This window comes from Rhododendron vialii, chromosome 11a, assembly GCF_030253575.1.
Source record: "Rhododendron vialii isolate Sample 1 chromosome 11a, ASM3025357v1".
NCBI lineage: Eukaryota > Viridiplantae > Streptophyta > Magnoliopsida > Ericales > Ericaceae > Rhododendron > Rhododendron vialii.
Window position 1 is genome coordinate 24,312,829 of NC_080567.1, and position 20,886 is coordinate 24,333,714.

General features: G+C 39.1%; 2 protein-coding genes across 2 annotated transcripts; one reads left to right on the forward strand and one right to left on the reverse strand.

Moving 5' to 3' along the window:
* The first annotated feature begins 2,496 nt into the window (after nt 1–2,496).
* On the forward strand, nt 2,497–7,009 carry LOC131308548 (serine decarboxylase). The gene is made up of 5 exons (XM_058335486.1): nt 2,497–3,110; nt 4,538–4,769; nt 4,860–5,053; nt 5,169–5,305; nt 6,279–7,009. The coding sequence occupies exons 1-5, from the start codon at nt 2,831–2,833 to the stop codon at nt 6,843–6,845; spliced, it is 1,410 nt and encodes a 469-aa protein (XP_058191469.1). The 5' UTR covers nt 2,497–2,830; the 3' UTR covers nt 6,846–7,009.
* A 659-nt stretch (nt 7,010–7,668) lies between these two features.
* LOC131308549 (transcription factor VIP1) lies at nt 7,669–13,246 on the reverse strand. Its single transcript, XM_058335487.1, has 4 exons — nt 12,592–13,246; nt 11,555–11,687; nt 8,724–8,808; nt 7,669–8,305 (listed from the first exon to the last, which is right to left on the reverse strand). The coding sequence occupies exons 1-4, from the start codon at nt 13,152–13,154 to the stop codon at nt 8,052–8,054; spliced, it is 1,035 nt and encodes a 344-aa protein (XP_058191470.1). The 5' UTR covers nt 13,155–13,246; the 3' UTR covers nt 7,669–8,051.
* Between the last annotated feature and the right edge of the window lie 7,640 nt (nt 13,247–20,886).

Below are 20,886 nucleotides of genomic sequence, written 5' to 3' on the forward strand. Positions count from 1 at the left end.
GTAGTTAGGCCCAAATGAGTTGATAAGCTGGTAATGTTGGGCTCACTAGTCCAAATTAACATGATGTGGCATTAGAGTAAAGATGTATTTAACCTCATCGCAAAAGTCGGTAATTAAGCTAATTTAATCACGCAATCTTATTATCTCGATATAAAACTAATACTCCCTCCGTTCCTTTTTAAGTGTTCCATTTCGTAACTCCAACTTATTAAAAAAATATCATCATTACATCTTTCATATCAACTTTTACCTCAATTTTTCCTCTTTATCTTCTATGGAGACATCATCATTATATTTTTACTCACTAACTTTTCAAAATGGAATCTACTTTTAGGGGCAAAATGAAAATTTTACAAATTTTTACCTACTAATTTTACAAAATGGACACTTATTAAGGGACAGTCCAAAATAAAATACTGAACTATAAAAAAGGGACTGAGGGAGTACTTATTATCGACCTGTAAAATAAAATAAGAATGCTACATATATAACAATTCAAACACAATCTCTCACATATATGTAAGACCCACACATAGTAATGTATGTAGAACCTATATGTATGTGAAATATTGTGTTTAAATTATTGTGTGATTAGTATTTATTACTAGTATATCAATCAAATACCCAAAAGTCAAAAATCAAGCTTCGTTGAAAAAGAAAGGTATGAATTTGGATCTTTTAACATGTGTTAATTGTCCTGTAAAACGTGGCATGATCACGTGGTTGGTAGGGCCACGGATTTACAGATCTTTTGGCTACATGTCAAAAAAATGAATCAGAGAAGTTATTGGTGATTGGTCCAATATTTTTAAAAAATAAGTAAGTAATAAAAGAAGAAGACGTCGGTCCCGCGTAATTTTTGTTCATATATATATAGGGCTGATTCTGCTCATAAAAAATTTGATAAAAAATTAATCGGAATTTCACATAAATAATCGGAGCTGTTCAATTTGCTTGAAACATGTTGTTACTAATTTTTGTGAAAAATCAACTCATTTGAATATCGATAATGGCTTGATCAGTTTATTCAATTTTATCCTACAAAATTTGACGGGAATCATATATGGAGGATCTATCTGCTGCCAAGTTGATTCCAAATCTGAAGGAATCCCACTGCCCCAATAAAAATACAGCAAGGAGAAGTTTGACCCGTCTCACACCCACTTGTTTGGAGTCCATGGTCTCAATTTATGAGACCAACTCGAATGGTTCGTTTCGCAAAACTTCTAACCAAAATATTCTGCATAGAATTTAGTTTCGATCCATGTCGACAAGCATTTGAACAAGTAGATTTTTGTTGAATACCTGACAGTAAGTGGGGGGTCGTGACTGGTGTGGTCACGTTAGTTCTCTCGAGGTTTGGGTTGCGCAGTCGGGTCCAATTGTGGCTTGACTGTAGGACTGTTTCTCGGTTATAAAAAATTAAAAAAAAAGAGAGTAGATTTTTGTTCTTCAAGTTGGCTGATTTAGGTTTATGATATATTTGTTGCTCTTCAAGTAATCCAGTTGAGCTTACACTCAAAAACTCGGCTTTTTTTATACAGGCTCGACTCATTAAAAAAGACTCTTTGAATTAATAAGTCGTCAGACTCGACTCATTAAGAGTTAAAAATGAGTTATATGGTTGGTAAGCATAGTCGAGGTGGAAGTAGCTCTCTAGGAGATAGATCTTCGATTGATGCTATTCATAAAATGAAATGGAGAGAAGGTCCAAAAAGAAAAATTAGTAAGAAGAAGCTTCTTGTGGAGTTGGGGTTAAGACCGGCAAACTGAATCTTAAAAATAGAAAAGTCTCTCTTCTTCTTCTTTAGATGACATCCGAAACACGAACTTTTTAAGAAATTTGTAAAGCTATGTCATATAGGTGCCACATTGGGTGTTAAATTTAGATGGAGAAAAATTTTAATTTAAAGAAATTCATTGAAATGGAGGAGGTTGAAATAACAAAAATGGTTAGTGCTCTTGGCGATTTGGTAGAAGACTTGGGGTCTAGAGATTGATGAGGACTTCAAGAAAAGTGTCCGTGATTTGGCGGATTTGATTCTATCCTCCTCGTTGTCTGAATTGTTTCTTTCAATTTGTCTTCTGGGCGTAGGTTCGTTTCTTTTGGGTTTTGGTTGTAACCTGTTGGTTTGTTTTGCAGCTTTCGTTTTTGCTGTGGTGTTTTTTGGTTGGCATATTGTCTTCATCTGTGTGTGGTTCTCGGGTGGCGTGTGTCATTGTGCCTGCGATCCCTTTAATTTCTGTAATCTTTCTCTAAGATTAATAAAACCTTCTTTTTATCGAATATTAAAAAGAAAATTGATTTTGGCATTCCAATTTTTACCATTGGCTCTACACTTTGTGTGTCAATCATGTGAGAAAATAAAATTAAAAATAAAATGCGATTGATTAAATTTGAAGTGCCAAAATCACCTCCCTACTAAAAAACAAGGATTACTAATGAGCCGAATTTTGTAGTGTTCGACTTCGAGTCTTGTGCACTGTCCACCCTTCGCCTTTTTTCGTCGTCATTTCCCACCACCATCCTTCTGTACTACTCCGTAAAATCAGAACGAAACCGTTGGGAATCTCACCACCCCCAAGCTTTGTCTCCTCCCCTCCTTGTAAAATCACTGCCTGCACGTGAAAACATCTTCCACCCTCTCTCTCTCTCTCTCTCTCTCTCGTCCCCAATTTCACTGCGACCGCGACTCCACCGCCTCCCCAGCATCCCCCATCCAATCAAGCTCGCTCGCTTTCTCTCTCTGTAAATTTTATTAGCCTTTTCTCTTTTCGCTTATTCGACCCTCAAATCTCACTCAGATCTGCGAAATTCAGACAATCAACCATGTCGGTGCTATCATCCTCATCCAACGGCAAGATAAATTTCGATCCGACGGCCGTCGCTCCGGAGCCTCTGCCCCCGGTCGTGGCCTCGGACGGCGACGATGCCGTCATTCCGATGAAGGAGAGACAGATCGTGCTGGGGAAGAACGTGCACACCACGTGCCTCGAGATCACGGAGCCCGAGGTCGACGACGAGTCGACCGGAGATAAGGATGCCTTTATGGCCGGCGTGTTGGCTAGGTATCGGAAGACCCTCATTGAGAGGACCAAGCACCATTTAGGTACCCTAACGTAATTAAAGATTTCGTTTTTCCAGCTTTCTTTGTGTTTCATTTATGCTTAATGCGCGGCTCGGACACCATATTTAAAAAAAAAAAATTAGTTGTTACCTAGGCTTTTGGTTACTGATACATAGGTGGCGGGAAAAAAAATTTAGTTATTGTTTGAGCGATTGGGTAGATTTACTTCAATTGGCCTGTGTTACGTGGATCGGTTGCATGTGCCCAAGTGTTGGATTCATCTAGTTCTCGTATATAGAACACGGGACGCTGCAAGATTTTTACAGTCAGGGGACGTAATTCTCATGTATATAGTAAGTCTCGTTTGGGAAGTTGATTCTTTGATTTCTTAAAGAGCAACATGTCTATCGTAAATTAGTTGATGATGTAGTTAGGACTTAGAAAGAGTGATATGGTTGTGGTAGATGGTAGCACAAGGGGAAGAGTTGATAAAATTGACTTTAGATGCAGCACTTTGAAAAGACCGAGGTTTCGTAGATATTACGGAAAGCGACGCCCTCGATAGAACTAAATGGAGACAACAGATTCATGTAGCCAATCCCAAGTGATTGGGATGTAAGGCTTGGTTTGGTAATGTGGTGTTTTCAAGGTGCTATAGATAGACTATTTCGTATATAGTTTGGCAGTGAACTTGATTACTAAATACGTTTTTTAGTTGAACAACTAACATATTAGTTAGGAACTAATATCCCATGCACATAGCCAAGTTGGGTACTTCATATAGTTCATGCATGTCTAAGTATCCATTTACATTGCAAATGACAAGCAAATTAGTGGAGGAATTGAAATGAATTCCAGTCTTCCTCTTCCAGACTGCTAGAGACTCTGGTTAACCGCCCATATATCCATATTCCATGCAGATCCTCATCAGAGGAAACTTTGTGCCGTATTAGGTGGAGAATTTTATATAAGGTCATATGACACCCCAAACCAATCAATATGTAAACACTTTTGGGTTTATTACTGTGTCATCACATTGATGCATTCTCTTTTTTCGGGTATGTCATCGTTTTGTGTGGGTCGTACTTAAGAGGGATGAAATGTTGCTGATACAACAAAATCTTTGTATCAACCGAAAATCTCGAGCTTGGTGGAGAGGTCACCCGTATCCTTAATGATATTCCACTTACATCCAATCCATGTGGGACTCTCTACATCATTACCAACCACGTAATTGTGTAGAGATTGCTCTTGGGGTGTACACAAGTTTAAGACGCTGTTTTCCTCAAGCTTCTTTTGGTTTTGGCTTTATTTTCTGTTAATACAGATATTGACGTTAAACACGTTTCTTATTTCAAGTCCTTTAAGACTAGTCAAAAATAAAATGACAGACCTGCTTAGATATCTTTACTTCCAAAGGAAATAGATAACCATCTTATATAGCTTTTTAATGTTGATCAATGGTGCAGGTTATCCATATAATCTGGACTTCGATTATGGTGCTCTTTCGCAGTTGCAGCATTTCTCCATAAATAACCTTGGTGATCCGTTTATTGAAAGCAACTATGGTGTCCATTCGAGGCAATTTGAAGTGGGTGTTTTGGATTGGTTTGCCCGTCTCTGGGAAATAGAACAAAATGATTACTGGGGATACATCACAAATTGTGGAACAGAAGGCAATCTTCATGGAATCCTAGTTGGGTTAGTGAAATATAGCTTTAGCATGGGGGCTTTGTTTACCACTTCTCAAGATTTCTGTCTTTTTAAAATTTGTTGGCGTTAAATATGCAGGAGAGAAGTATTTCCAGATGGAATTTTGTACGCATCTCGAGAATCGCACTATTCGGTCTTCAAAGCTGCACGAATGTACAGAATGGATTGTGTCAAGGTCGGCACTCTGGTGACTGGGGAGATTGATTGTGCAGATTTCAAAGCTAAGTTGCTTCCTAACAAGGACAAACCAGCCATCCTCAACGTGAACATAGGTCTCTCTATCTTTTTCACGCGTGCATGCAGACACACAGAATCACATAAAAGAGACAAGAACAAGTGCACAACCATTCACCTCGACAAGTTAATTCATTTCTACTTTCATTGCAGGAACTACTGTTAAAGGAGCCGTTGATGATCTTGATCTCGTCATACAGACTCTTGAAGAATGTGGCTTCTCGCATGATCGATTCTATATTCACTGTGATGGAGCTTTATTCGGGCTTATGATGCCATTTGTCAAACGCGTAAGTTGATACGCTCTTACCCTCACTTCTCATGCCCCAACACTTTAAAGCTTTGACTTACCTGTATGTGTTTTCCCGTAGAATGGGATCCATATAGACTCTCTCGGCCCATGTCTTTAGTGGCTGTTTAATATTTCTATGATAAACCGTAATGCCACATTACAGGATAGAGGATTTTGTAGTCTGGACATCTACAAAGCTCAAGAGAGTTCTTAATTTGTCCCGCACTAGATGTTTATGTGTTCTTGGTTTGGTGAATTCGATTGTGGGTACTTCTAAAGAACCTCCCCTAATGTAACCAGCCATCTTATGTAGGTTTAATTACGGCCCAGACCTATTTTCGTGACTTATTTCCTGCGAAGAAAAATATGTACAGAGAAGTCCTTCTCCAAGTGACTGAGAAATTTCTGAGTTTTGAGTACAGCATCATTTTTTACCGATATTTTTCCACTGTTTAGGGGCAGTACAAAATTTCACAGTGAGTCTTTTTGAGGTCCTTGAAGGTGAAAAATCTTATTTGTCCTTGTTGGAAAAAACAAGTTCTGAAAATAGAACCTGCTGTTAAGTTCCTCTTTTTCTTTGAACTGAGGTAAGTCAGTCTTTTAAGTCCTACAAAAAGAGGTAAATAAGCTTACTTACTGCCCCATTTTTCGATGAGGGGAACATGTACAAGTCGCCATAGTTGGCAATGTGTTTCTCCCAGCACTCTCACTCCTTCCAAAGTCTAGACACCGTCCATCCAATATTCTGCGTAATTTTTTACAACATTGTGTGCCTGTCTATTTTGTATTTGGGAAAATGATGGCCAAGGACGTGTTTTGATAATTAATACCTGTCAAGGACATTTTCAGCATTAACAATTGTTCTTAGTATGTCTTTGGCAGGTATTAATTATCAAAACACGTCATGGGCCGTCATTTTCCCTTTTTATTTACTTTGGCTGATTTTTCTTTGGTGATGAACTTATGGACAGGCACCGAAGGTAACATTTAAGAAGCCCATAGGGAGTGTGAGTGTTTCTGGCCACAAGTTTGTCGGATGTCCTATGCCTTGTGGTGTCCAGTTGACAAGGATTGAGCACATCAATGCCCTTTCAAGGAATGTTGAGTACCTTGCTTCAAGGGATGCCACCATCATGGGAAGCCGCAATGGTCATGCTCCAATCTTCCTTTGGTACACCCTTAACAAAAAGGGTTACAAAGGGTTCCAGAAAGAAGTCCAGAAGTGCCTCAGGAACGCTCACTACATAAAGGACCGTCTTAGGGAAGAAGGTATTAGTGCTATGCTCAATGAGCTGAGCAGCACGGTGGTGTTTGAGCGTCCTCTGGATGAGGAATTTGTCAGGCGTTGGCAACTTGCTTGCCAGGGGAATATGGCACACGTCATTGTCATGCCCAACGTCACCATTGAGAAACTCGATAGCTTCTTGAATGAGTTGCTTTCAAAACGCGCAATCTGGTATAAAGATGAAAAAGTTCGACCTCCTTGTCTTGCAGCAGATATAGGGAAGGAGAATTGTGTTTGCCCTCTTCACAAGTGATTTGTCAGTAGAAAACAATGTCCTTTTGTTTCTCCGGTTGTTGTTTGTCTGTAGCCAGAACATCGACGTTTAGTTCGAGGGTTATGTTATTCAGTTTATTTGTAGTTTTCACTCCCTTGAGAGATGCTATATTTTTACTTTTCAATCTAGCGCTTTTGTTTGAAGTTGCTTGTGCTTATATTTGTAGTAGTTTCACATTGCCTGGAGCAGGATTCTCTTTGGAAAATTGACCTAGTATTTGATTGTTAACATTCCTCTTTACTGTGGAGAGAAATTCATTTTGGCTGCAAGTTTCAGTGTTTCGATCTTCGATTTGTTAGCAGAAAAGAAAACGAAAGGAAATCAATTACGAATGAAGAAGAAATGGTTCTTTACTGAAATATTCTGCACATTTTCTGAAACGGTTCTCGTTTTCCACTCCCATTTCGTTTTTTCCAGTCCCCTCTCGCTTTGAACCTTTGTGGGCTCACCCCAGGCTCTCAGAGGTCATCCGATTCCCTACCATCCATCGCTCAATGTTGTAAAATATAATCGTCATGCAAAAAAAATGAGCTCGTTCGGACATTGATGGCATCATATGCCATTCACAGTTTTGCAAGAAAAAAAAAAAAACGAAGAATCATTTTTTTCCATACAGTTTTTCTTGCAAAAGTTGGAATCCTGAGCTTAGCTATCAATGCCCAATCAAACTGAATTTTTTATATGGAGTTACTTCTTTGAAAGGTCTCCGATATAACTGGTTGGTATGACCCTTGAAGGCATTGTGAGCCAACCGAGTTTCAAAACTGGGAAGACTAGAGGATAGGAAACTCGAGGGGAGCCGGACACAAGGAAGACAACATTTTACCCACAACGGCAAATAAAACTCCAGGTTACAATAGTTAATCATCCATAAGATGTTCAAGTATTAGCTCTATATCTTCTTTTCTATGCTAGGAATACATATCCACTGTGGAAGTAATAACAAAGACACTGACACAAGGAACCATCATCGCCACCTTTACCTTCAATACATTCTTCTATACACAAAGCGCCCATTAGACCGTGTTTGGATCTTGGATTTGGGGATGGAAACGAAAAGCAAGGGAAAGGATGGAGAAAACAAATAGATTCACAAACACATTTCCTTCTCTTTTACCTACAAGATCCAAACACAGCCTTCGTGAGCATTTAATTCCCAAAAGCTGGGTTGTATAAGTTAACTGCCTAATTGAAATCCGAGAAGCTAGGCTGTGGCTGAGCACTTTGCGTCTGGTGGTTGGTTGTTGATTGAGACATGTGGAGCTGCTGTTGATGTTGGGCCGGCTGAGCTTGGTTGTTGTTGAAGTGCTGAAACATCTGTGGCTGCGAAGGGAACTGTGGAGGTAACCCTCTACCAAAGGGGTTTCCATTGGCAGCTGGTATTTGACCGGTTGCTATCTTTAGCCGCTGCACTTCTTCCCTCAGTGCTTCATTTAGAGCTGCAGCCACCAACAACCCATAAAAAACTACAATTCCTCGCCTCCCATGGATTTTTTTTTTTTTTTCCCACTCTGTAAAAAAGGGTGGGGGGTGAAACCACGGGGACTCCTATAGATTCCACTATAAACAATAAACAAAATAGTAAAAAAGAGAGGATTTCATCTACACCACAATTTTTCATGGACTAGCCACTAGTATACTTGATTTCGATTTCGATCGTTTAAACAACAATTATTCAAGAATGTTGTCTATGGAAGATTATTTGAAAAAGATTGTTCTAACAAGATTTTTTAACAGGTTCTCAGTACCAAAAGCTTTTTTGGATTTGACAAATCCATCCTAAAGATGAAAATAGAATTGCCTTGTGGTTCCTACATGTCTATGGAAGCAGGATACACAATCTGAAACAATGCTTACCATCTCGAAGATGTGCTTGTTGTTCCATTGCCTGTAACCGCAGCTTTAGTTCCTTGTTCTCAGTGGTCAATCCAGTAGTGTCTCTCTGCATCAAAAGGTATGATACACATAAGTTTTGTTCTCTTTTCATTCTTATCTGTTTCTTATGTTTTTGTCACATTTTTGGTGGATCTTGAAGGTGCAATATGGCATAGTATCCAGGTGATTGGCCAGTACAGGAAAACTAACTATATACACATTTTTGTGAAAGCTGGTCGGCAGGTCCTGTACTGAATCAAATTACTCACTCAAGCAGTAGAAGAACACAATAAATATTTGTGCAGTAAAGTGTAGGATGATAATATCCGGAGCCTAAAACACTCAGTTTGAGCAGCTTTAAAACATTTCAGATCCTTCCCTTACTACACCCAAGTAGATAACTGTGACCATCCAATCCCACATCACGTCATCCTATTTGACAAGGTCATAAATGACATTTGTTTCTAAACCACAGGGCGAAGCAAAGTACATCAACAAATAAGAGCAGCCGATGAACAAAGCAAGTCACTTGATGCCACCGTAGATTGATGAAGCCAAACTCGTGTACATGACATAAAAAAAGTGTTCTAAATGTTGGCCTAGGTGGCACTTGGGCGCTAGGTAGCCACCCAATGCCTAGATTTTAGGGTCTAGGTGCTGCTTAGGTGTATTATACATTAGTCAAACAAAATAGTCACGTATTAATCAGCTTGGTGGGGGCTAATTGGCTGGGAGTTTTTTACATTAGTCGGAAATTAGACAGGGTTTAGTTGGAACTTAGGCAAGGATTAGTCGGCCAGGCAGTGTGTAATTAGATGGTATATTTCATATTTTCTAAAAAAATTAGAGTATAATGCAGTACATGGGGTAAATGTTACTTTAACAAAACCAAAATATAACATAAACCTAATATATCAAGGATTCACTTATTTTATTTTTAACTTTTTTGGACAAGTAAGGATTCAGTAATCCAAACTCTAAAAATACATACTTTATGTGTTACCTTAGTCTTGGTACTTTTCTTCATAGTCTTATGTCATTTCTTACTCAAACTTAGGGGGACGTGGAGAGATATTACTTCAAAAAATGTAATCTCTAAATGAGTTACCTTGAATCTGACTTTTGGCCAGGGACATTTAAGTTGGATTTCTCACATCCTTGCCTTTTTCAACATGCTTAGAGCATCTCCAAGGGGCTAGGAAACTGGGGCTTGTTAGCAAATAGGTCAATACTCTTTTCACAATTCCGATGTCCTAGGCAATTGGCTATGGGGTACTTCGAAAAAGTGGACAGGCTGAAACTGGTACTCTTTTGCGTGCTTTGACTAGGCAAAAAGCTAATTGGGTTGGAGTTGATCTTACACAAAATGTCTTGAATTTAGATTGGTATCAATAGAGAAGCAACTTTGGCAATATATGCACAAATACCATCCACTTTGCATATATTGCAAAGTTTTAAAATAGGTATCAACTTCTGCTGCTGGGTTCTGTTGTTGTTGTATCAATAGAAAACTAGTTTGTTTTTCCTAGGTACCAAAAATAAAAGAAGAATAAGTAGAATAAGAACAAGTTGAATCCTAAACATTCGAAAGCTAGACAACAAACTTTAAAATAGGTATCAACTTCTGCTGCTCCAAAAAATGTAAACAAGAAGTGCCATGGTAAGCTTTAAGTTCAGACTATGCACAAAATAACCTAAAGAAACAATATGCAACTGTCTAACAAGCACAAAAATTACCAACACATGAATATGGAGAATTTTCACCAGAGAAAGAAAAATCAAAAAATTCAGCTGGCATAGAAGTCTCTTGCAGAGGAGGAGGATAGCATATGAAGGAGGAGGAATGAAGGAGGCAGTAGGAATGAAGGAGGCGGGAAGCTACCGTTTCTAAAATGCAAGGTTATCCTTGACTTTTTTTTAGGTTGCCTAAAAGGTGCACAGGCCGAGGGATTCGAAAGCAAAAAGGTTGTCCAAGTAAAAAGGAAAGAGGGTTTGGTCGCTTCGCCTGTCTTGTTGTAGCGTCTTGGAGATCCTAGCGCTTGCTGTCTTTCATAAGACAGTGTTAGAAAGAGTAGGCGATCGAGGTGTAAAGAAAGGGAAGTCGACAAGTATTTATAATATATAGATATGTATTGTACGCCAACATCATCTACCTCAAAGGAAACATAATCAACAATCTGATAGTGCATTCTCAAGCTCCGACCAGCATCCACGAGATTGCTGGGATTCAAGAACTAGGGTAATGCCTTACATGAACTATTCTATACCTCACTACCTATCACCTCATTTGTAATGCATCTATCTCTCAGTCTATTTTTAGATCCTTATTTGCAAATCCGTAGATTCCGTACTATGCCAAGACCCCAAATCCCCCATGACTTTCAATCAACTTCCCTTCAAAGAGATGAAAACCATTTCGAGTCATCTACACACAATAATACACTAGATGAAATCAAATAAATGACCTCCATTATTCTGCTGATCAGATACCTGATCTTTATTCTCAACACAAGGAAAAGAATAGGTGGAAAAAAAAACACGCCAATGTCCACCTACAACCGAGAGAGAGAGAGAGAGAGAGAGAGAGAGAGAGAGAGAGAGAGAATAGATGAGCTCTAAACCACTCGCTATAGTAAGTGGGAAGCACAAGTTTCCAATGCTTATAATCACTGAAACCACAGTCACAGAACATAATTTTCTACATGGTTTCTGCTTCAAATTAGCATCGTGGTTTTATTTCATAACAGTAAATTATTAGACATGCATAATTGCTAGAATTCTAAAGTTGTTAAGAACAAAGCAGGGTCAAATACCTGGAGCATAGTGACCTGGGCAGATAGGGTAGTTGCCTCTGACTGAAGGGTATGCACTTTCCTCTCCAGCTCATTCGTATAGCGTATTTTCCTCTCCTTTGAACGCGCCGCAGATTGTCTATTCGCAAGAATCCTACAATCAACATACAAATAAGCAAACAGAACTCGAATTCTCCATTTAAAACTTGCACAATTGTTTCTTAAAAAATTTCAATATCAAACAACAGTGGAAACTCAAGCCAATCGATAACAAGAGTAAAAACACAATAAGTCAAAACTTCAAATCCTAGCCAAACCGATCACCCTGCAGGCTACAAAAAATAGGTTGATCGGACATCCATAACTCTCCTTCCCTTTTAAAAAGTGAAGTAGACAGTCTAGTCTGAAATCACATCCCAAGTCCACTTTTTCCAGACAAATAAATGCAAGTCCATCCTATGATTACGAATACCTGATGAACTCTATTTCTTGCAAACAATGATCTTCTCAGCGAGTTACAAGTACTGAGATGACAGTCGATAGAATAGAACCAGTGAGATGAAAACGCAAACGCATAAACAATCGCAAACTAGATACGAGACTCAGAAAGCTCATTTTCTTGTGTTTTCTAATTCTAAGACGCATAATACAAATAATAGAGAACGCCTAGACTGTGTTTTCTAATGCTAAGACGCATAATACAAATAATAGAGAACGCCTAGACTGTGTTCGCTTTGGGTCTCTAGAGCCAGCCCTTTCTCTATGCGCAAGTTCCCATTTGTCTCCAATTATTACGGTTCCCAATAAACTGTTCTAACTCACTTCTAATCACGGAAACAACCGAAAAAACTACTCCCTCCGTCCCACAAATTGTCCGGTCACTAAAATGAGAACTTCAAAATTTACTTTTTTTGGTCAAGAAAAATTCGAACTTCTCTTCGAATTTTAAAGGATCGCACAACTTTTTCAGACAACTGAATTTATTGGCAGAAAATAAGTACTTAGGTTATTCAACAATCTTAGAGAGAGAGAGAGAGAGAGAGAGAGAGAGAGAGAACCGTTTAGCTCGCTTGGGATCAAGCAAAGCCAGCTCAGCGAGCCGATCAGGCCCCATCGCCTTCTTCATCCCATCCATCAACATCATCTCCGACGACTCCTCCGCTTCAAACGACGTCGATCCGTCCATCGAGTTACTATGCCTGTGATGATACCTCTGCTGCTGCTGTTGACCCCCCGTCGGCGTCGGCGGCTTCCCACTGTCGCCGAACTCCAGCCCCTCGAAGAAGTCCGCCCCAACCGACAGGCTCCGGAGATGGTGGGAGGGCGCGGGCCCCGCCCCCGGCGACGACCTCTTGTTGGTCTTTGACTTGGAGGAATCGTCGGCGGCAGCCATGGAGGAGAGAGGGGGGGTGATGTCGAGGGAGGCGAGGTCGAAGTCGGCGACGACGTCGTCGAGGAGGATGTCGTCGTCGTCGAGCAGGTTGTCGTGGGGAAAGCGGAAGAAGGTCTCGGAGTGGGCGCGGCGGTGGTGGGCCCGGCGGGTGGGGGTGTCGGGCATCCGATCGAGATCGGATCGGGTCCAGTGTGGTGGGGCCGCGACGGGCTTCCCGGTGAAGTCCATAGGATTTGGGGGTGGGTGGGTGGGCGAGTGGTGGTGTGTGCTGTGATTATTACTGGGAGCGGAGTGGTGAAAAGTGGGGAGGAAATTAATTTGGGGGTGTTATCAACTACTAGTAGCTAAGAGTAATCATTTAGCCCGAAGGCACGTGATCCGTCCAAAGCCCGCTCGGCTTGGTCCCGTAAAACGGGCGGGTTAGTCCGGCCCGTAGTTTGAAATTGGCGGGTTCGGACCTTTGAATTTTTACTAGGCCCGCCCGTAGTCCCGGCTTGCGAGCCCACCCTTGGTATCGCCCAAAAGCTCGCCAACGGGCCCGCCTATTAGCCCAAAGTCCCATAAAACCCTTTTTTTTTTTCCCTTAGTTTAGTTTTGCCCAATGAAATTTAAGTCCGCCCGACTTTTAGCCCGTCGGCCCGCCAATTGGGCTAGCTCGTGGGCTGAGCTTGGGCTTCAATTTATGGTAGGTAGCTCGGCCCGCCAAAAAGAAAAAGCCCAGTCGACCCTGCCCGTGGGCGGGCTTGGGCAACGACTTAGCCGGCTGGGTCGGCCCGGCCCAATGATGACCCTTACTAGTAGCCAATAATTCTAAAACCACGCACAAATACTTTAATGTGTACACTCCAATGGACTACTCCCCGATTACGGCTCCACACATATGTTAGAGAAGAGTGGTCGGTAGGAGTGTACATAGACGTATTGCTTACACAAATTCACTCTCATCACACGTGGGCCCTCGCACACATTAAAGGTGGGCAGTGTGTGGACCTCACATGTGATGTAAGTGAATTTGTGTTGGTATTTGGTAATTTGTATTTGGTCTATTAGTCTCTTGCAAGGGATTCCTTGCTTAAGTATAGACCTCATAGATTCTGATCAAATTTTTATGATTTAAATCGCTCAATGTGATTAAAACATGATTTTAAGGGTCCTCGCGGGAAATCAACAAAAAAAATATGACCGGAAAGAGTTTCATCCGAATAATTTTCATTGAACGATTCAATAAAAAACTGCTCAAATCAAGTACTTTCCAATCATATTTTTTGTTGATTTCTCGCGGAGACCCTTAAAATCACATTCTAAATACATTGAACGATTTGGATTATCAAAATTTAATCGAAAAAGATAGATCCTCACTTAAGGTTTTTACAAGAAGTTTTCTGTGTATGTTGTTATAGCAAAATTCATCAAGTAGGGGTAAGGTATATGCTCCATTCATTCTATTTTGTTTGACACATATCTTATCCGCGATCAGATAAAAAACTACTTATATGAATCTTGTTCGATCTAATTAGTTTTGTGTAAAAAAAAAAAAGGGACATAAATCTAATTATTAAAAGATTTAAACAATTTAAAAGTGGCAAGAATCTCAGAAGATCTTAACAAATTGGGATGGAGGGGTACTGTGAAATAGTTCACAGTGCAACTTTATTCATCTATTCTTTTTTATTTTAGGTCAAACGGAAAGTGATCAACCCATACCTCCATTTTGTAAGTGCTCCCCACATTTGTACTTAACCTTTATAGCTTTTCGTTATCTTACCTTTTGCAGTTAATTTTCGCATTGGATAATTTGGATTAAGATTGAGTTTGATCTGTCTTTATTTTATTTTCAGTTGGCTATGTTTAGTGTATATTAATTTTTTAATCTTTTTAAAGCATTAGGAGTTTTTTATTTGTCTCTTGAGAAATATTTTAAAAAGAGATAAATTTTAAAAAGCTAAAAAAAAAAAAATGTGACACAAATCTAAAGGAATTCAATAATGATAGCTAAAAAGTTTGGCACTTTACGTTTGTTTTTGTCTTTGGTAAGTTTTTGTTTCGTCAAGGTAAATGTCATCGTCAAGATGTACATATAACTAGAAAAAGTCACAAACAAAAATGAAAAATAATTCAAACACACATATATTTTTCAGAAATGCTACGTACAAAGAAAATTTACCCCGAAAGTACCCCGAAAACAGCAATCAATGGTTGAGATTCACTTTGATGTGTGTGACCCAATCATCAAAGTGATTCTCAACCAGTGATTGCTGTTTTCGGGGTACTTTCGGGGTAAGTTTTCTTTGTACGTAACATTCCCCTTTATTTTTAGTTTAGACTACCACTAGGAATAAAAAAGGCTCTAACTTCTACGACGTAACAAAATAGTTAATTGTCCGACCAAAAAAAAAAAATGTTTACATATATCATAAGAATTATGGTGTGAGATTTGACAGTAAACAATCAACTGTGCAAAAAAATCTTTTCACGATATAACAACGAATAATTAAGCTCGACAATTGCATTGTCAACTATCGCAGGTGCAATATGATTCAAGAAGATAAGAAAATCTATAATGGGGAGCATTATCTACCTATCACTATCTTGAATTTAAAAATTCATGATTATTCTACTTGTGCATGTTTTGGTTTGACTTCCCCTATAAAAATAAAGCATTGATTGAATAATTTGGCCCAAAAACTCAAATTTATTCAGCCGAAACGTCACTTAAGATAGCCCAAGAACTCAATTTTTTTGCCGAAAAGTCAAAATTTTGACATTCCAAGCAGTATTTTTTAGCTTGATCTTTTTAAGGAGAAGCAAAAAAGAGGGAATAAAATCTTCTTCTTTTTTTTTTAAGTTTTCATTGTTTTAACAGAAAAGTCATCCTTTCTTTTCTATAATTTCCATTACTTCTTAAAAATCTGCCTGGGCCCCCAACTATTTATCTCAAAAAAATTCCCTTCCCGTGAACGTTTGTCATGTAACGAGTGCATATTCTTCTTTTTTTACAACGCAACGGGTCTGAGACTTGAGAAATCGCTCCCTCAAAAGTCTCATACTTGAAAATTTTCCAATGCTCCAACTCTTATGGATAAGTAGTAGTAGAATTTATTTTTAATAAATTAATCAAAGTGAACATAAACTGACCCGAAAACTATTGTACATGCACGGTGTTCGCGGTAGACACTGTCACACAAATGACTAAACGACAATGGAATAAAGCCCTGAAAAATGATCTTAATCATCTTTCATCTGCTCTACACTTTTACTATTTTTCAATTAGCTCCCTGGTTGCCCCACCTTTTTCCAAGTAATCTGGCTTTCTCTGCCGTCGTACCGTCTGCGTAATTTTAGCCGTTCAAAAGTATTTTTCACCATTCAAATTCTAACAAAACTCTTCGAGAGAAGAGATAATTTCCTGAAAGAGTTTTATTTTATTTTTTATTTTATAAATCTAAACTATTAAATACAAATATAAATGGCTACGATAAAATAACAAAGACTTCTCCGCAGTCGGGTCATTTTCCAAAGGTCAATACAAAATGTTGTGGGTCTCGTAGCTTTCCTTTTGGGTCTAACACCTGTCACAAACCCACCTTTATTATTCGATCGTCTGGTGCAGGTCGATGTTGTCCATCGTTTCTTCCAAAAGCTAGGGTTACCGAAATCAAAGCAATTAATTACGAATTACTATTAATTAATTACGAATTATTAAACCTACCCATGTGACTGTGTCCACGTATAATGCGTGGACAATTTTTTTTTTAGGGTTAGCCAGACAAGTCGGCCCAACACAAGTAGTTGTGACTTGCAAGTCTACATAATTTCATTTATTTTTTTAAAATCCGATTAAAAATTCCTAAGTATTGTATTTTTGTCGTAAACAATATAAAAAAAGTGATGGATTGCGATCATCGAATTTTGAAGACTCTCTCTCACGACTCTGCCCAAATTGAATTTTCACTGGCGTTTTGATTGGAAGAAAAATCAAAACACAAATCCTAATATTTTGGGTACTGTGGCGTGCCTAGGTTTGGTTGTGAAAAAAGCATAATAGCACTCTATTTGAGCGTATACATCTATTGCACATGATAGGGGATATTTCGCCTTCAAATGTTAGTTTATTACGAAAAGTGGTATGATTTTCATATTAAAATTAAATTACTTTCGTGCATAAATTTTGAACTTCTTTACAACAAATTAACTATCTTAACTATATTAGATTAGTGATTTTTTTTAAAAAAAATTATGCACAAAATATTTTATTTTCCAATTTAAAAATAGACTTTCCTCAGTAGACTAAATTTACCCATCGATGCTTTGCTCAGCAGAAAGGTAAAAAAAATGAAAAAGACACCCATGCTTTCGAAGACAAGTCTCGTCCTTAGGAATGTGGATGGCACTTCGGGTTGGTACTGTGCAGTAAGGTGCACACTTTCGAGTCATCGGATCTCATCTCGACAATCAATAATCGAGAGTCGTTTATTGTCGAGATGAGATCTGAGTCGTCGGATGCACGATCCAACGGCTCGAAAGTGCGCAGCAATGCATCCAACGGCTCGAAAGTGCGCAGCAATGCATCCAACGGCTCCAAAATGCGCAGCAAAATTCTGCGCACACCACTGCACAGTACCATCCCCAGTTCATGTGATGACCTTACGTGCTCCTTCGTCAATTCAAAAGCTTACATAGATGTGGGACCAGTAGTGTCACGCCCTCGATTTTTAACATAAATAAATAATCTATTTCAATAAATGATCCTCACATAGTACAGATAATACCCAATAGAGAGAATTCCAAATAATCATTTACAAACTAGGTTTCCAAGTTTAAAGATTTACAACTTTGGCACTACGGCCCAAACTCCATAGTTAGTTAAAGACAGTAAATTTAGAGGTTACATAATATCAGAAAAAAAAAAACTTCAAATGAATTTACAATTTAATCCTTTCAAAAGATCATAAAATCACTTCTCGGGATGGCTTTCAAAAGATATGAAGTCAAGCATGCACACCATGCACTCCGCGTCAAAATCCTTGAGGTGTACCTGAAAAATGATAGGTTGAGCTACACTAACCCGGTAGAGAATTCTATACCCAAGCTATATGTAAATGCGATAAAACATGCCACAAGAATGAATGATTTCCAATGGACGATTGAAGATACAAAAGGCACAATAAACCAACAAACAGCGACTAAGGAATTCAATACGTCTTATGGATGTCCCTTGCCATTCGTACAACAACTAGGAGCAGCTTTAAGCACAAATCAATCTAATCAACCCAATACCGTTTTCTCAAATCATTTTAAGATTTCTCGAATGACTGCCACCTTTATTTTCCTCATTTCTTACTTTTTACCATCAAGCCTCTTCAATAAAAGGAAAACGTTTCCTTTTTGTTGCCAAAATAACTTTAAGAAAACTCTCGACCTTCACGGGTCAAGCTCCGTTGATTCGCTTGAATACCGGAATCCGTTGATTTGTGCCCAAATACCGGAACCGTTGATTCGCTTAAGAATACCAGAGGATTTTTCATAGAAATCCTTTTTCCAAAACTAAATTCCTTTCCTTTCAAAACTTTGATAAAAATCGATCATTTATTCCTTTGTTCGACAGTTACCATCTCAAGCAACAAACACAACACGAACTTCTATAACCAATCATAACTTCCTTCATCATGCGAGACATTCAACCGTATTACCACCCCTTGCGTTACAGTGAATTCTTTCCACCTGGGTTTCCGCATTACCACACCTTGCGTTGCGGGCCCTCTAGAGTCTCCGTATTACCACACCTTGCGTTGCAGGACTCTCAATTCAAATTCACAACTCACACAAACGTATAAGCATTAACAATCCGAATACAATAAGGCAACACTTCCCAAGGCGACATTCTTTCATTCGTCGTCATTCAATGCATTTTAAACTCACAAACATGTCCTTTTATACATCATTAAACGCATTTGGTCACGTTATCTCTCAAAGTCTATCACGACGCCCTACGTCACGTACCAATCCCACAACGACTCCCGACACACCGCCCGCTAGGTTCTAAACGAGAATCTATGGAACGAATACCAAATGAACCTAGGATGATCCATCTAAACGAAGTACGAAGATACGAGTTACCCTATTCTCTTCCGGACCATTAGGCAAAACCCCATCGACCAACTATGAACCCTATGACATACTTTACGGCCAAAGATACTCAATAATGCCTCCATTGTACGTTTCTCTACTCACCAATCATCACGTCATGTTATAACGCTTAACAAGTCTATATCGATCGTTAAGACATACCACAACATCTACTTCAATCAACCAAAAGCGTAAAATAATGAACGAGTATCCTAACCATTTAATTCTACACTTTTCTAGGTTATGACGAGAGCTCAAGGAGATCGATTGGTTAACAAATCTTTTGAGGTACGAACAATCAAGTTTAGAAGCGATTCAAAAGTGTTTAAAGAGTGCTAAAAGTGATCGGGGTTCAAACGAGTATGAGAAGAGCAAGATGTGTCAAAACTGTCCAGAAAAACAGGGGGGTATCAATACCCCAATGTGAGGTATTGATACCTGGACGGCTGCTGTCCAGAAAAGGCTGGGGTATCAATACCCCGGAGTTTTTCAGCGAATTTTCAGACTTCGAAAGACAAAATCCCAACAACAACAATGAATCAAGGCACGATCCAAGCACATAATCACCTCATAAACACGTAGAGAGAGTAAGAAATTCCTACCTCGAAGTCGGAAAGCAAACACGAAGAGAGATCGGGCCATGCAAGCTCTAGAACTCAAATCTCAAAATACGCCAAGCACACTCCTTGCCGAGCCGAACCCCATGAACAACGAGCTCATGAACACGCGAGGAAGGTAGAATGATGGTTGTTTTTCATGGGTTTTGAGTTTTGGGGTGAAATTTTGTGTGATAGGGCTAGAGAGAGAGAGCCGAAGGAGAGGGGAGAGAGTCGGCTGGGGAGAGAGAAAGATGAGGGAGATTTTTGATCTCCTACATCACATACACCCCTTTTATACTAACACCCAACTCAAATACACTTACACTCCCTCAAACAACAATCCTATCATTTAAGCCCCAAATCAAATAAACTCACAATTTTCACATTATTCGGTATTCTAGCGTTTATAAAACCATTAAACCATTTTTGGAAAATACGGGTCTCTACAAGTAGAAAACATTAATATTTTATTTTAAAAAAATAAAACAACTTCTTCTAATTGAATAAAGTTGGAAGACAAAAGAAGTAATTTTTTCACTTTTTTTTTTTGGGTGGAAAAAGAATATCTCAATAAATACGAATTAGTCTAGAGTACGAGACCCTTGCAGCGTCATCGCAGATTTGCTGTCTAACACAGTTAGGAGGATCAACTATATTAACGAACATGACAGAATTCAACCATGCTTCGCTAAAATATCTGCGCTCCGCTTCGGATTGAGGGATGGTGTTGTTTACATCTGGACCGTCCGTCTCGACAAACAATGGTCTGGATTACTCAGTGTTGTGCGTAATATCAATCATCTAACCGTCTCGGCAATCCTGACCATTGATTGCCAAAAAGAATGGTCCAGATATGCACAACACTATCCCCATCTTGCTTCAGTTGGCCTCACAGTTTGACATGTTTCACTTCCTTGACAACACTTCCTTGACAGCACTTCCTTGACAGCGAATTGATCCAATAGTTTCCTGCAATCAAATATCAAAGCGCTTAGAAGGACGTGAATTAGGCTGAGTTTTCCTACAGAGCTAAAAGGGTTAAAGTGGCTTATTTCCCTTTCGGTTCAGTTGCGCATAAAAGATGAAAAAATTAACTTTCCTGCAACTGTCCGTGTGTTCATTTACCAAAAAGTTTTAAGACTCACAGTTTCAATTTTTCCATCGGGAAATGCTTTCCTGCAAAATAGGTTTTACCAAAAATGAAGAAATTTTAGTTTCCCTACAAAATTTCTTGT